The 17,038-nt window shown below is 35.9% G+C and overlaps 1 protein-coding gene across 4 annotated transcripts; it reads right to left on the bottom strand.

Annotated features, from left to right (window-relative positions):
- Nucleotides 1–4,659: 4,659 nt before the first annotated feature.
- On the bottom strand, nucleotides 4,660–16,717 carry SMIM8 (small integral membrane protein 8). 4 transcript variants are annotated; one of them, XM_051997364.1, is made up of 3 exons: nucleotides 16,601–16,717; nucleotides 8,033–8,190; nucleotides 4,660–5,096 (listed from the first exon to the last, which is right to left on the bottom strand). In XM_051997364.1, the coding sequence occupies exons 2-3, from the start codon at nucleotides 8,165–8,167 to the stop codon at nucleotides 4,938–4,940; spliced, it is 294 nt and encodes a 97-aa protein (XP_051853324.1). In that variant the 5' UTR covers nucleotides 8,168–8,190; nucleotides 16,601–16,717; the 3' UTR covers nucleotides 4,660–4,937. The 4 variants fall into 4 exon arrangements, with proteins under 4 accessions (XP_051853324.1, XP_051853328.1, XP_051853327.1 ...); XM_051997368.1 differs by lacking the exon at nucleotides 16,601–16,717 and adding an exon at nucleotides 15,593–15,613; XM_051997367.1 differs by lacking the exon at nucleotides 16,601–16,717 and adding an exon at nucleotides 14,885–15,283.
- Nucleotides 16,718–17,038: the final 321 nt, after the last annotated feature.

The raw sequence follows: 17,038 nt of genomic DNA, 5'->3' as shown, positions 1-17,038 counted from the left end.
AGTAGACAGCATTGCTGAATATTGGTCAATGATTACTTCCTTTTCAGGCCATCCAATGACCCAAGTTTTTTGCTATATAATTACTTTCCTTTTTCCAGGCCTAGGGCCACACACCATGCTGGGAGATTGGAGATGAGTGGCTATCTTTGCATCCTCAGCTGGTGTCCTTGGTTCCCTCCTTGCAAGGACTGAATAAATACTTCCTCTTTGTATCTGAGGATGCCTCTGAGTATTTAGCTTGAGTAAGGGTGTCTAGCACCCCATCCCACACAAGAGCCTCCCCAACCTCTGGCTGCCGGACATTTCTTTGGCAACTGGAATGTACAGCTGACAAGACCAATTCCTTTTGCATATTCTATATTTATGAAGACTGTTCTTTGGTCTACACCTGCAATCCTTATAATAAAACCCACTCATGTTATACATACCGCTTCTTAAAATTTAAGCTTAACTTAACATGTGTGTAGAAAGCTACCAGAATAGAAATTGGAAGTCTGAGTTGGAGATCAGAAAAGGTCTTTATTTTTTTCTCATTTGAAAGGCTTTTATAGATTCCCTCCCCCACCTCATTTTACCATTTGCTGATAAGAGAGCTCAGGAAGCTCCATTCCATTATTCATAGTTGTCCATGGCCTTTCAGAACACTTATTTTCTATAAATCCTTATTATGCATTTCCTTTTGCCAAATTTGAGAGCATCCAATCAAAAGGGGGCCAGTATAATTCCCCTTTTGCATTTACCCTACCTTGAGTTGTAAAGCTGAGCCTATAAGAATGTAGAATGGAGGAAATTTCATTTGGAGAATCATATCTCACATAGAACTATTATTTGTGAAGAGCTACCCCCAACTCTCTATCCCAAGTAACTTTTTTTTAAGGCAAATATTTATTGAATACTCAAACATAAAGACCATTTTTAATTCATTCAACTAAAGTTATTAAAAACTTAAAACTTTGCTTTAAAATTCAAATTTTTAAAAATAGACAATAAAATTTTTTTAAGACATTAAGCTCTGCCACGTGTATTGATGGATAAACATGTATATCTACTTTCATGTCACCTTATTTATAAACATACTTCAACTGTTTCACAACATTCCTTTTCCTGCTTTTACACCTTTTTCACTTTCCTAAGAAATCCCTAGTTTCCTCTGATGACCAGCTTCTTAAACTGTGGTTCACAATCCCACATGGGAGTAATTGAATGTGGAGGTTGTGAAATTTTGATTATCCCTAAATGTTTGATGTGTATACTTATTTTATATGCCTATATATACCTAGGGTCATGTAAAAATTTCTCAGATAAAAAGATGTTGTGAATAGAAAAAGTAAAAAAATTATGCTTTAAAGCATAATAATACCTCTTAGACAAAAAAGACTTTTCTAAAGCACACCCTCTCCCATTTGTGTCTTCCTTTTAAAACTTAAAAAAACATAGCATTTTCAAAATATATGCAAAAATAGTTTAACATTCACCCTTGCAAAATCTTGTATTTCTAATTTTTTCTCCCTCCTTTATCTCCACCTCTTCCCATAGACAGCAAGCAATCCACTATACATTAAACATGTGCAATTCATCTATACATACTTCCATAATTATCATACTACACACACACACAAAAATCAGATCAAAAAGGAAAAAAAAAATGAGAAAGCAAACAAACAGTAACAAAAAAGATGAAAATATTTTATTGTGATCCACATTCTGTCCCCACAACCCTCTCTCTGGGTGCACATGATTCTCTCCATCACAAGTCTATTGAAATTGGCCTGAATCACTTCACTGTTGAAAAAGCCAAGTCCATCACAGTTGATCATCACATCTTATTATTACCATGTATAATGATCTCCTGGTTCTGTTCATTTCATTTAGCATCAGTTCATGTAAGTCTCTCCAGACTTCTCCTATTGGTCGTTTCTTACAGAACAATAATATTCCATAACATTCATATACCATAATTTATTCAGCCATTCTCCAATCGATGGGCATCCACTCAGTTTCCAGTCCCTTGCCACTACAAAAAAGGCTGCCACAAATATTTTTGCACATACAGGTCCCTTTTCCCTTCTTGATGATATCTTTGGGATACAGACCCAGTAGAGACACTGCTGGATCAAAGGGTATGGATTAGTTTGATAGTTCTTTGGGCATAGTTCTAAATTGCTCTCCAGAACGGCTGTTTCAGTTTACAACTCTACCCACAATGCATTAGTGTCCCAGTTTTACCACATACCTCCAACATTTATAATTATTTTTTCTGTCATCTTAGACAATCTAAGAGGTGTGTAGTGGTACCTCAGAGTCATCTTAATTTGCATTTCCCTGATCAATAGTGATAGAAAGTAAAGCTACTTTCTATTCACTTATTTGTATTCTCTCCTTCCCCTTTTGTTTGCTTCTGAATCTGTTGAATTAAACCTAAAAACTTCTGTCCTTTCTTTCTATACTTGCTCTGCTTCAGCTTGCCACATAACTGCCTTTTTCCTCTACATCAAAAATGTTAATGGTATAAAATTTGTATCTAATAGAGAGCAGGGCAATAATTAAACTACAATATATAAAATATGAGGCCTATTGTTCTATGGCACCAATGGACACAGGTCGGTCAAAAAACATAATAAGGTATTAGTTTTAAATGTAAAGAATATTTTGAGCCATTTTGATCTAAGCTACATGACATACTATATCACAGGACTAAACTACATTTACTCAATAAGCCCTTATTAAGTGCCTACCATGTGCCAGACACTGTACTGAAAGCTAAGGATACAAAGACAGACAAATATATTGTCTGCTTTCAAAAAACTCACAATCTAAGGGGAGACAATTTGCAAACAACTATATAACAAATAAACAGAAAAGATAAAACTTATGGGGAAGGCCCTGGCAACAAAGGGGACCAGGAAAGATGTGGTGTGATTTTTAGATATGGATTATTTATTTACTACATTGTAACAGCAGAAGTTATTTTAGGAAAACACTTTCTTGGTTTTTACTCTCCTAATTGTCAGTATTATCAAAAAACATTTTAGTAAGCATCTCGTATGTGCCAGGCACTGTGTTAAGACAAAGAAAATTAAAAAGCAATTGCTGCTTTCAAGAAGCTTGTAGTCTAATGGCCAAGTCCCTTAACCTTGTTTACTTCAGTTCCTCATCTATAAAGTGAACTTGAGAAGGAAATGGCAAATCACTTCAGTGTCTTTGCCAAGAAAATCCCAAATGGGGTCATGAAGAGCTAGATAAAACTGAAAAATGACTAAACAATGGATTTCTGTGGATTACCAGACTATCTTTTTAATTAGTTTTGAAGAAATTAAAAATCTCAAGTGTTGAGAGTCAATTAAGACTCCAATGCCTTTATGGGTTTCTATCAATAAGACACTCCATCTCTTGGTTCAGCATTTTGACTATCCCTTATTCCAGGAATTCTCCTTCTTCACAGTTCCACCTACTGGCTTCCCTGGCTTTAAGTCCCAACTAACATCCCATCTCCTACAGGAAAACTTTTTCAACTCCTCTTTAATTCTAGTGTCTTCCCTCTCTTAACTATCCTATTTATCCTGTGAATAGCTTGTTGGTATACATTTGTTTGTGGTTTCCATGAGACTGTGAGCTTCTTGAGGCAGGAACTGTCTTTGGCCTCTTTTTGTATCCCCAGAATTAATTAGCAGAGTACTAGGCACATAGTAGGTTCTTAATAGACGTCCATGGATTGATACTGATAGATTTATTACCAGCCCTGGAAGGTCTAGAAAGCAAAAGTTTATGTAAGGATCTTCATATACTCCACTCCCTAAGCCACTAGGTACTCATTCCTAAAACAATAAGTTCATTGTTTTTGAATTATTCTTACCTTACTCCAGCCTCCTCAAAATAACTTTCAGCACTAGATAATCTTACAACAACAACAAAAAGGGATGGAGTCAACTGAAGGGGGGCACACATTTAGAAAATTAATTTTCAGCAGCAGGAATACCACACTAGTGAAATCTCAAAGTTTCACCTGTGCAACTGTAATTAGAATAAAAAGTAATAATAATTAACATGTTAAGATTTACAAAGGACCTTATAAATATTATCTAATTTTATTCTCACAACAACCCTGGAAGGTACATATTATTATCCTCATTTTATGGATGAGGATACTGAGGTATATATCAACTAAGTGACTTGTCTAGGGACACACACACCTAGGATATGACCAAAGTTGGATCTGAACCTTGGCTCTTGCAAAGTTTGATCCAGTGTTCCACTTAGCTATCTATGTTTTGGCTGAAATTTACAGACTCCTCCCTCTTTTTTTTTTGTGATTAGCAGATTCTCTAGGAGGGAGCAGCTCTGGTTCACCTCTGCTTGCTGAAACATCTTCAAAACCCATCTGTAACATGGTCATAATTTAAATGAAGGGCAGGAAGATAACCCACACTTACCTGAATATGTTTGTGATTTAAAAAAAAAAAAAGATTTTAAGATTTGTTTTTTCACAACCTCAATTTTACTTGCACAATCTCCACCCCCACCCCTCACCTCCCAAACTTTCTTAATTAATGGTATCTTCCGGCTATGTAGAACAGGAACTATTTTGTACATAGCATGGCACCCAAATAGCCATCACTACAGTCTCTTCCTGATTTATTGAGAATAGCAACCAAAGGCAACCACTTTTACTTTACTTTTATTACACAGTTCAATGGAGATGATTAGCATTCTTATAGAACTTTGCAAGAGACTTTGCTAGGAGGAAAAAATTGAACCTTTTTACGTATGTATAAAGGGAAGAAGCTGCAGCTGTGAAAGGCAGAATTTAATACCAAACTGTTTACATTCTTTCCATATTAACATAATGCAGGATAATAAACATGATACCTGGTATAATACAGTCTTTCATCTGAAGATCGCAGAGCCCTTAATACAGCTGTCTCTAATAATCAGCACTCTTAATCCCATTTTGATGTTTTTCTCCTCATATATCTGGCTCCCCCACTGTCAATAGCTTCATAGAGGTCCTTTTTATTCTCTTGAGTTGCATGTAGGTAACCAATGTAAGCCACACAAAGTGTAAGTGTTATCAGTCCAAAAGCCATAACAGGTTTGTTCTGCCAAAGGAAAAAAAAGCATAAATCTTATTAAGGATAATAATTTTGAGTGCTTCTGGTATCTTGCACCATTCCTCTTAGCATGCATATCATCAGGCTTAGATTTGGCATTAAAGTCTTTTGTATCATTAATGCTGACAACTTTTCACTGTCTGCTTGATTATCTAGGGGCGCCCTGTCTAGTCTAGGGGTTAGTGAGGACCTCGGACCCTTTGCCACTTGCTAAGAATTACGCTGGCAGTGAGCAGTACAAGGCAGAATGGGGGCCACAGCAAGAGTCAGGCAGCCTCAGCTTCTGACGTGCCTCTGGGACTTATTTTACAGATGTAACCATGCAATGCCTCGCTGGGTCTCCAAAAGAGAAAAATATCTTTCTCCTAAAGGAAGAGGCCTGGACTAGTGGGTTCCCAAGATTCTTTTCCAGCTCTGCAACTCTAAAAGGCACACTCATTAATGTTTCAATAGGAATGCAGGTGAGTGTACATGTCACTGTCCTTTAATAAGAAAAACTGAGAGTTGGCTGTCCTTGAAAAAAGCCTTCAGTTCAACAACCATTTGTTAGGCATCTACTATGTACATGGGAGTGCAGTGGATAAATCTGGGTTTAGAGTCAGTAAGACTATTCAAATCCCTCCTTTACACATACTAGCTGTGTGACCCTGGACAAGTCACTTTAAAATTTCCAGTTGCAGAATAAGTGCCAATCTGTTAGTAGAGGAAACTTGCTCATTAGGAATGTGCAATCTCAATGAAGTTATTGCCCAATGGTCTCTGCCTTCATGAAGTTTCCAGTCTAATAAAAGGATACAACATAGGCAAAAATAATTATAGAACTGAAGTTATTTATGTGAGTGAGGATTTTTAACTTAGTTTTTTATTTATTTTATTTCATTGTAGATATCTAAAAAATTCTCACAATACCCACCATTGAACACAATAATACACATAGCAGATACTTCATAGATATATTTGGAATATCAATAGTAAATTACTGATGTAACTTCATTTACAACAGGGAAAATGGAGGAAGCATTGAGAGGTATGGCAATAGGCTTCAGGATCCTACAAATTCTGGAGATCAGAAAGTTGAACAAGACTCCAGACCTTCTTCTTGTGTATTATGGTCCCTCAGTCCCTAAATACCTTTAGCATTTTTGTACTGGGCAAAAAAAAAAAAAAAAAAAATCCTATTATGTCATTATATCATCCAATTTTGTTACATTATGAATTATTTACATTTCATTAATATAATGAAAAAGAAACATTTCCCCTAAAATGATTTCTTTTTGAAAGATGTTAAAAGATAAACAATCAGTTCTTAAGAACCTGTATTTGTTATTCCTGATTTTCTTTTGAGTATTTCTCCACAAAATGGGAAACACATTCCTTCAAAATCATCTTTCATACTATCTAGACTCAGAGACTGGATTAAAGAATTTGACTTAATTGACTTTCAAATATTCCAAGTACTGAAAATTAAATAACCAAAATAAGTTATTTTTTTCTAGAGTAATACAAACTCTTAAGTAGTAAATGAAGTTCATAACCTTAGTATAACTGTAAATTTCTATATAGTTGTAGTGAGAAAAGATCAAATTTAAATCCTGCCTTAGATTTAATCATTATTAGTCTTTTAACCTCTCAGTTTCAGTTTCCTTATTTTTAAAAAAGGTATAATTATAGCACTTAACAAAGTGGTTATGATAAAAAGAGATAACATATCTAAGCTCTTGGCAAACCTTTTAAAAAATGTATAGCTAGCAATTACTATTTTTACAATATAAATGTGAGCTAAAATTCATACATAAGATATTTTAAGTGTTTCTTAAAACAGCAGAATAGCAGAGTTGGAATTTAATAGATCTTTTAAGTTCAACCTGAAATAGCAATGTCTTTTAACCATTCCTGATAAATGCTCATCCAACACCCACTTTAAGATGTCAAGTGACAGGGAACTTAGTATCCCACTGTTTTTGTTTTTTTTTTTTTTTGGTTTTGGTTTTTTCATACAGCTCTTATGCTAGAAACTTTTTCCTTATGTTGAAGGAAATCTGAAAATCTCATTAACTTTCTTCTGCCCAATGAACCTAGTTCTGTTCTTTGATGTCAGTGTCTCAGGACTACTGAAATAATAAATATGCCTAAACTACTAGAGGAGAATGTATAGGAGGTAAAAACTGCAATGATCTGAGATTCCTTTAAATCTATATAATGTAAGTTAAGTAATGCAAGTAACACAAGCTAATTTGTCCTAATGACCTGGTCTAATATGATGAATACAACTTGCTGGTATTAAATTAGGAACTTTAGGAAACATCATTAGGTTATTATTTACCGGAGGGGTCCTCAAATTTTTTAAATAGGGGGCCAGTTCACTGTCCCTCAGACTGTTGGAGGGCCAGACTATAGTAAAAACAAAAATTTTGTTTTATGGGCCTTTAAATAAAGAAACTCCATAGCCCTGGGTGAGAAGATATAAACGTCCTCAGATGCCAAATCTGGCCGCGGGGCGTAGTTTGCGGACCCCTAATTACAGTATGAGAACATTCCTAGTAAAGAATAGTCATGAACTGAAAGGATTAACTAGTTATCTCTTTGGCCCCTCATTTCCAAAACTGTAAGCCACAACAGAACTTTTAAATGGCAGGGGAAAAAAAATTATTATTTTTTAAAGGTTTAAGAGTTAGACATTGTATTCTATTATGCTCCCAAAGAATTACAAATATATTTAGTTCATTTTAATATAATAAGAGTTAAAATTTTTTCTTTTATTTTCTGGAACCTATTATTCACACACATACAAAGCCTTACCCACATTAAACTCCAATGAGAAAACAAAGGACATGGGGAAATATAAGACCTTTCTATTTCCCAAGGTTAAGTCACAATAAATATATGTATGTATATTTTTAATTGCTTTTGAATATACTTCTTACAGGTTTAATGAAAAGTTCTGGATTCACAGCTCGAAATAAGGTGGTTGTGCGGGCCCCCCTGAGCCCTGGAATTCGAGAGTCTTTCTCTTTGAATGGTTCATTTTTAAAGGTTGGGGGTTCAGGTGCTGAAGACATCTTGATTAAAGATGATTTATTACCTAAAGACAAAATAAAAGATATTTTTTCTTCAGAACTGTTTTCTTGTTTAACTTTTTTTAACTTTAAAAATTATTTTATTATACTTTTGCTTTAACTTTATTCTTGTATAGTCTTAGTTTCAATTATTCTTGAAATCACATTCCACATACAGTATATAATGCCATATATTTTTAAAATGAGGCTTTAATGATTATTTTGTTAATTATTCTCCACAATCAATAGAATCTGGAGAAGTAAAGTAACTGTAGGTTACAAGGCCAAATAATTTAGAGTCACATTTAATCTTTTTATTCTTCAGACATGCTAAACATATATACTGATCAGTATATTACATGCCATCTTCCCAAAATCTTTTTCCTCTACCTTCCAAGTTTCTCACACCCATTCCCATAAATGCATTCCTTGAGAAAAGTATTTTTTTCTTTAATACCCATTCTCATGCTTACTCATCCCAAATTGCATGTTTTGTGCTGTTCTCTTTGCGGGGCTCACTATTTCTCCTGTCTCCTCAATCTTCTACCTAGGAGCTACTCCCATTGGACCTTCTAAGTGAGCATGATCTTTCTTTTGCTTCAATTTAACTAATGGATTCCTTCCATTCTTTCCTCATTTGCATGTTTACTACCTCTCTGCTGCTGCATGCCTTTCAAGCTGCTCTGACCTCCATACTGGTGCATACACCTATTTATATGTCTTGAATCTCTGCTTCACTATCAACATTTGGGAAGCTTTGATTTCCCTTCTAGTATTTTTTGGCCAAGATAAACTTACCATTCCTGCCATCTAGTGGCAAAACAAAACCAAAAAGTAGAAGCCTTTACAAACAAAGAAAACTTTTAGGAGTATTTTGTTTTTTAAGCTAAAATTTCATTTCACTGTACAGAAAAATTTATGGAATAATTCTTAAAGCTTCATCTTATAGCTTACAGATATTTCTTATTAAGTCACTTACAGCAAATACTATATTCATTAAGTCTTCTATTTTTTACAGACTTCACAGACAATAATCATACTTTAATGAAGAGCAAATTCATTCACATTTCTGTTGTTTTTTTAAATAGCTTGTGTTGCACAGATCACTAAATATTCATCTATGCCACTTAATTGTGCAAACACCTCATCAGGAACATCTGTCTGAGTAGAAAGAAAACGTCAGGCTTTTAACACTTGATCATGCTTATCATCATTTTCAGGTTCTATTTTTACATTGGTAAGCACTCTTTCAATAATTTCTGTGTCTTTTGTCTTTTGAGAAACAATTAAATTGTTATCTGCAGCAACAAAATCTTCAAAATCAAATTGGTCTGGGACACCAATGGCAGTGGCTATTGCGTGCCATATTTTTTCCAAATTCTACATTTGGTTTGTGATCTTTTTCCATGTCCACATCAGATGACTCCATTGGGATGATACCAGTTTTCTGTCAGCATTTCACTACTGTAGATGGCTCCACAGATCACCAGGCTTCAGCAATCATGTCAATGACTTGTTTCATATTTCCTCATTTTTATTCTCATTTATGTCCTGGTCAATCAGACTGAAAGTTGTTTCAGTAGTTGGCTTCTGTAGTGAGCTTTCACAGTGTGCATTATGCCCCAATCCAAAGGCTGCAAAATTGGCTGTGCAGTTCATTGGTAGAAATTCAACTCGGACATGTTCTAAATATGGAACTGTGCTGTGGGCAGAGCAACTGTCAATTAATAAGAGGATACTGCATTTTGCTTCTTTCATTCTCATATCAATCTTTATCAGACACTCATTAAGCAAATCCTGTGTCATCTGAGCATGTGTATTGGCTTGGAAATCACATGGGAGCAAATGGACATTTCTAAAGCAATGTGGTTTGGCTGACTTGCCAATGATGAGAGGTCTCGTTTTTTCTGTCCCTAATGCATTACAACAGAAAAGAGCTGTCAATCTTTGTTTGCCTCCTTTACAAATGTTACCTTTGTCTGAGAGTATATGATGAAGCAGCAATTGATCAACCATCTGTTTCATCAGCATTAAAGACATCATCAAGGATGTAGTCAGCAATAAGCTTTTTAATTTTTCCTGCACGTAAGTCACTTATCTTCTCCATGGGAGCAGTATTCTCTTCATTACAAACTACTTTTGAAACAATTCCATACCGTGCACAAAATCTGTTCAGTTAGCCTATGCTTGCTTGAAAGTCATCATGATCAAGAAGGCTAGCAAAGACCAGGGCCTTCTGCTGAACAAGTGGACCACTAATTGGACCATTCCTTGCTCTCACATCTTGAGACCACGCAAACCCTGCTGAGTCACATAAAAGGCACCTCTCATTCACTTTTGTTTGGGTCCCAGTATCCCTTTCTTCACTTTCTCTTCAATTCTGGCTCAGACCTTCAAAAAAGTAGACAAAGTAGATGGAGTGATCCCAAATTCTTTTGCTACAAATCCTTTCTTTTGGCCAATGTCTAATGCTTCTACCACTTTCATTCTTTCTTCCAAAGAAAACTGGTGGCATCTCATCTTTCCTTGCTTAGCCATGATGACAGGATGGACAGATCGTGTGTATACTTTGTGATTAAAGTAACTCAATGTTAGCCACCTACCATGCACCTAAGTCACATTTCTCCTTGTGCTAATAAGTTAGAGTGTGAACATGGAAAAGAGAAAATTCAATATGAAGCAATCATTCAGCTGAAAGAAATTTTATAATTAAAAAGAAAAATCTTAGAACAGTAAAAATAAGAGAATCATAGAAATCATCTAGTTCAAGTCTTTCATTTTATAGATGAGGAAACAGAGGCCAGGAGTCTCAGTCCCTCAAGAAATAGAGAGTACTAATTACAATAAGCCGAATTGGATATGTTTATAACAAAACAAATACATACAAACTAATGAAGTAACTCCTTAATATTGTGTTTATAACAATTAATTATTATATTCATTATTCACATTAAAATGACAAAACAAATGCTTTTATCTTGAGGTAAGATGATACACACACGATATAATAAAAGTGTAAGATATGTAAGATAACAAATCATTTTGCAAATCTTAACTCACTATACAAATGCTATTGTTATATTATTACTGATATAATTTTCATGGAAATCCAGGATTAATTCAACCCCAGAAAAAACTCACTGTGATGAATTATTGGGACATCTTAAACTCTGAACATTGATTTTACTTTGATAATTGAATTAGATGATATCTAAGGTCCAGCTCTAAATCTTATGATCCTGTAACCTGCTTGGGATTTTATTCTTGTAGGAATTACAAAGTGATTCAAATAAAGACTGTATTTTCCTCTTGAATCTGGCTGCTATAAGGGCAGTTCTGAAGGCTGTCTAAGATCATATTTCTGTTGCAAAGACACAACAAAAGTTTCAGAGTTTTCCTGGCAGAGCAACAATTTTCTCCAGATTACAGATGCTCTTGCTACTTTAACTTGTGATGCAAAGTAAAGACGACAGATCCTTTTCTGGTCTTTACCTCTCAAACAACTGCCTACAAGGCATTTTTAAAAAAGAGATCTCATTGCAAAATATATCAATGATCATTTACCTCAAGTCCCTTAAGGATGGATAGTAGAAACAGATCTGAAAAAAATCATTAACTCCAAAGACTACACTTTTTTCTCAGCTTACACTACACACTTGCACTGTAAAATTCAATGTTAAGAAATAAAAGATTAGCATGAAAAGTAAGAGAGATGAAGCAGGAAAGATGATAGATCACTGCAGCTGTCTTTTTTTTTTTTTTTTTGCACTTAATAATATTTTATTTTTTCCAATTACATATAAAAATAGTTATCAACATACATTATTGTTAAGATTTTGCATTCCAAATTTTTTCCCTCTCCCCTCCTCAAGAAAGCAAGTAATCCATACTAGATTGCTATCATGTACAATCATGCTAAACATATTTCCATATTATATTGCTGTTGTCTTAAGAGGAGAGAGGAGAGAAAGTAAGTGGCCCATAAATATTTCCCTTCTCAGTCCTCCAAAGTAAACTTCATGTTTGTTACTCTCAATTTCTCTATTTCACCGTGGCAGCTAATCTACCTTGAATGCAAGCTCCCTAAAGGCAGGGACTGATCAGTGTTAATTTTTACCTTTGTATCCTTGAGTTTAACATACTATTGGGATTTGAATAAAACTTAATTCTTTTCTGTTTAAAAAAAAAAAACAAAACCCAAAACCTCTCAAGTCAGTGTTTTTAATAGGATAAACTTTTGTATTCATTTTTCAACGTGTTTTTATTACATTCTCTCAAAAAGATCTTGTATTTAGAGTTATAACTTTATTCAGGAATATCCTGAAGTAAATTCATTACTTTAAAAAAATGGTATCTAGCTGAGTTTTCTCCTTTTTTTAAGCAGTATTATAACACATCTAGTTGTTAAGCCTCTGTGCTAAGTCTTATATCTGTTAGAAAACTTCAATTAAAGTTGAGAGATGTGCACATAGATTAGATTAGAACCACGACAGTTAATATTCACTAACAAATGTTTGAAATACTCACTACCACATATTTTAAAAGAATTAGTATGAAGGCAATAGTCTATATTATTTGATACCAGAACATTAAATTTCTCTTATTTTGCATTCTCTTAAACAATGAAATCTAACACAGATCAATCGTTTCTTCAAATACATTTGCCAATCTCACTGAAAATGTGTTAACATAGTTAATCCTAAAGGACAAGAAGCTAATAGCCATATGATTAGCTATTTACTCTTCCTTAAAATATTTAGATTTACAAAATCAAAAAAGTAATCTAAGTGACAAAGGATTTTAAAAAATATATTAACATTTCACACATTCAAATCACCTTCAAAAAATAAGACTTTATTTAAATTAACAAAGAAATCTGAATTGGAGGAAAGTGACTCAAAGCAATAAAACAAAAAATGTTTCCAAATTTATGTTCATTAACATTTGAACCCCTACTACTTATTGTAGCATCCAAGGGGTGAATGTATTCTCAAAGGCTGCAAGAAGAAAATATAAGCTCTAACAAGTTGTACCAAATGAAGATTCTTCAAGAAGAGGTTCAGTGATGGACAGTATGTCTTGTCATTTGATGACTAGCCCAAGTGCCTAGAAAACTATCTTGGTAACAAGGCTGAGACTCAGTAATAAGGTGATAGACCTTTAGCTCATGACAACTCATTAAGATTAATCAAATAAGCAATAAGAACCTTCTGTGTGAAGATGTCTACTAAATTAGAAGGTCTATAATCTGTTTATAATGGTAAATGAAGTACCCACAGTGAATATAGTTTCTTGAAATACTGATGTATTCTACATATAAATGTTAGATGTCAAAGTGTTTCTGCCGATTCTAATTCTTTTGTAATTTAATGACCTTCAATTAGTCTATTACAATTATTGTCAAATTGGTGTCCCTTCTTCAAGTCTCTCATCCACACAGCTGCCAGTGACATTCTGACCATGTCACTCCCCCACAAAATAAACTCCAGGGGCTCCCCATTGCCTCTAAAACAAAATAAACTCATCTGGGTTTATTTTTTTAAAGCCTTCACAAACTACTCCTAACTTACCTTTCCAATCTTGTTATACATTTCCCTACACATTATGATCCAGCTTTCTCTTTGTTCCACATACATGACATCCCATCTCTTGTCCTTGATGCCCTTGCACTGGCTTTCCAACATGCTTTTAATGTAATCCTTCCTCATCTTTTTTTCACAGAATCTCTCTCCTTGTTGAAGATGTTTCGAATATCATCTGATATATGAAGTGTTTATTGATATAAACCTACATATGTTGTTGACTCTCCCACTAAATGTAAATACCATGAAGATAAAGAATGTTTCATTCTTTGTACTTGTACCTTCAGTGCCCAGCACAGTGCCAGTCACAGAATAACTGCTTAATAAATTCTTGACTGATTGATGCATATAGAAGATACTGAGCGAATACGTTTTATGTTAAAGAACTGCCAAAAACATTTAGGTGTTTTTTTTTTTTTTTTAAATTAAGTTATCTGTTAACAATTTATTCAGTTTCTACTGTATATACCTACAAGGTCTCTAATACAATTAAAAACCAGATCTGATTCGGTAAGGGGCTGGGTGAGGAAAGGCACACAGAACAAAGACTATTTTCAAATATAGCCTGTAGGCATCATGGAAGAGGTGGTTCTGATCTTTCAAAGGTAATAAGACAGCTTTTGAGTAAAAGTAATCATACATATCCCTAGGATGTTGAGTATATTTCTAAAACTTTAATCAGGCCAAGAAAATTCCTTAGAGACCATCCAGGACAAGATGAGAAAGATGAGACAGTACATTGAAATGACTTGCTCTAAATCAGTGATGGAGCCAATGCTGGAGTAACAGGCTTCTTATGTTTAGTCTGACACTTTTTTTTGGTACACGTTGCCATGAGATTTTTAAAATTTCACAGAAAAAATGGTAAATTTTGAATGTAAAACTAAAAAACAAAATTTTCCTTAAGAATGGGAAGTACCTTTCTAAACAGCTAAGGAAAGAAGAATAATTTCAAAGACTAATGGTAAGTAATATTTTACTCCTTTTATTCACCCCATTATTCAAGTAAATAAGATATGAATTTTATAAACACTTTATCCACGTTGACCCATTCATTTCAGATCCTAAGTTTTCTCCAGTTTCTTTCCCCTTTTCCTTCTCTTCTGCTGTGGTTTTTTTTCTTTCCTATTTCTCTTACCTGACAATAATACTGATATACTTGTAAAATGACTGTTTTTTTTTTTGTTGTTGTTGTTGTTGTTGCATTCTCTTCTAGTAACTCTGCACAATATGAAGACAATCCTGGGTTCCTAAAGGCCATCCTTTAATGGAACAGTTAAAAAGCCAGTAAAGAAACACTAAGGGGCTTGGATAATACACCTATGAATAAACTGGAGCTGGTTGTATTCAGAACTTTGTTTTCAAAGCTTAAGATTTTCCCCTTTCTTACACTACTATCAAGTAGAGAAGGCAGCACAATTGCACAGGTAAAAGCAATTTTTTCATCTGGAATTCTCTATAAGCTCAAATCACAGATCCAGACAAGTATTATAGAACCAGTCACATATCTAAAGCTGAAAGGGGTTTTGGGAGTCTATTACAGAGACAAGAAACCTTAGAAGTCATCTAGTCCAACCTCCCCATTTTATACATGAAGAAACTGAGGCCCACTGAGATCGCTATTTTCCTCAAACTCAATTTTTATCTTCTTTTTGTTACCAATGTCCCCAGTTGAAATTTTCAACACGTTCAATCCTTTTAGATGATGCAATACATTAGTAATATTAAAAGAAAAACTACCTTCCTTTTATTTACTTTACTGCATCTGAGAAAATGATATTACTCCTTTTGAAATGATCTATGCAGAGTAAAAGTAACTTATAGGAAACTTGATGACAATCATTACCTTTAATTTATCTTCAATACCCCATTTCACAACGTGCAGGGATTCTGAGTCAACTCTTAGTAAAGTTTATTATTGGGCTGACATTATAAGACAGTTTTTCTTGGAAGGATGACAGGAAAAAAATATACATAATTTGTGGCATATGTTAATATGCAAGGAAAAACAACTTCTAGGCTTTAATGATACAAAATGATAACAATCACGTTTTGTGGTAAGTTTTCAAAATCCTGTCTCCACTTAAGAGCTCTAAGGGGTTGGTGCTCTCAGCCTCCAAGATTTCTCACGCAGTTAATGGAAGTTAGGGGGTTAGTAAACAGATGGACATGCTCCATCGCCTTGTGCTCTGGAGGGAGGCAGCCGCTTCAGGCCATTTCTATTATCTGCGATATGAAGGAAAGAGCTGTCCCTGTAGGTTGGGGAGGTTGGGAATAATAAAAGTCGGCTACGTAAGTAAGGGACCTCCGAACGCCGGCTTGGGGGGAGGGAAGAAAGGTGCCTGGGGGCGGGTCTCAGTAACTGCAGACAAAAGAGCCCCGGAGAATATAAGGGGCATTGTTTGGGGGGATATGGAAAGAAGGATGTGCCGAGGTACAGGGTGGCTCCGAACTAGGATGGAAGAGGAAGAAAGGAGAAGGAATAGGAAAGAAGGAGGGCGGAGAGAGGAAGGCGGCGGAGGAAGGAGGGAGTGAGGAGGAAGGGAGAGAGTGAGAAAGAGAGAAAAGAGGAAGAACGAGGAAGAGGAGCAGAACGAGGAGGGGGGAAAGAAATAAGAGGAGGAAGGAAAGAGAAGAAAATGGTGGGAAATAATAAGACGAAGAAAGGAGAGAAGAGGAGGGCCGAGGGAGGGGAGAAAACAGGAAGGATAGGGGGAGGAGGGGGAAGAGGGAAGGAAGGAAGAGGCGGGCGGAGCTGGGTGCGGGCCTCCGCACTTGCAGGCCTGGGGTGGACCGTCCCCCTATACCCGAGGGGGGTCCGCGCCAGCTCCAGTGCTCCGACTGCGTCGCTCACCTTCTTCTGGAGTCAGCACTTCCCCCGCTCCTCTCCCCGGGCCGCCGCCTCCTTACGAAGAAAGCGGGTACGCGCCGCCTTCAAAAAGGAATTTCGCCGCCGCTAGCGGCCCCTGCAGTCCGGAGGCCGCAGCGCTTTGAGCGTGGGGCGGCGCGGGGCGGGGCGGGGCGGGGCTTGGGTCTACTGGGCAGCCGCTTTTGACCCTGGCAGCAAAGAGCATCACCTCGGGCCACCAGGGTGTCCTTGTTTGCCCAAGTCTCTGGGGGCGGTTGTGCAAGGTGAACGAGAGAAAAAAAATTATTGGAGTTGGTTTCGTCAGCAGTAATTTCCAATATCAATTAAGTCACAAATTCAGGAGGAAAGTTATTTTGGGGGGGGGCGTGGCCCAGGAGGCTATAAAAACTAACGAAAAACCGTCGACACCACCCTCCTGGAGCT

This window comes from Antechinus flavipes, chromosome 4, assembly GCF_016432865.1.
Source record: "Antechinus flavipes isolate AdamAnt ecotype Samford, QLD, Australia chromosome 4, AdamAnt_v2, whole genome shotgun sequence".
Lineage (NCBI taxonomy): Eukaryota > Metazoa > Chordata > Mammalia > Dasyuromorphia > Dasyuridae > Antechinus > Antechinus flavipes.
Note: the sequence above shows the minus strand (reverse complement) of the source record. Positions and strands in the feature narration are given on the sequence as shown.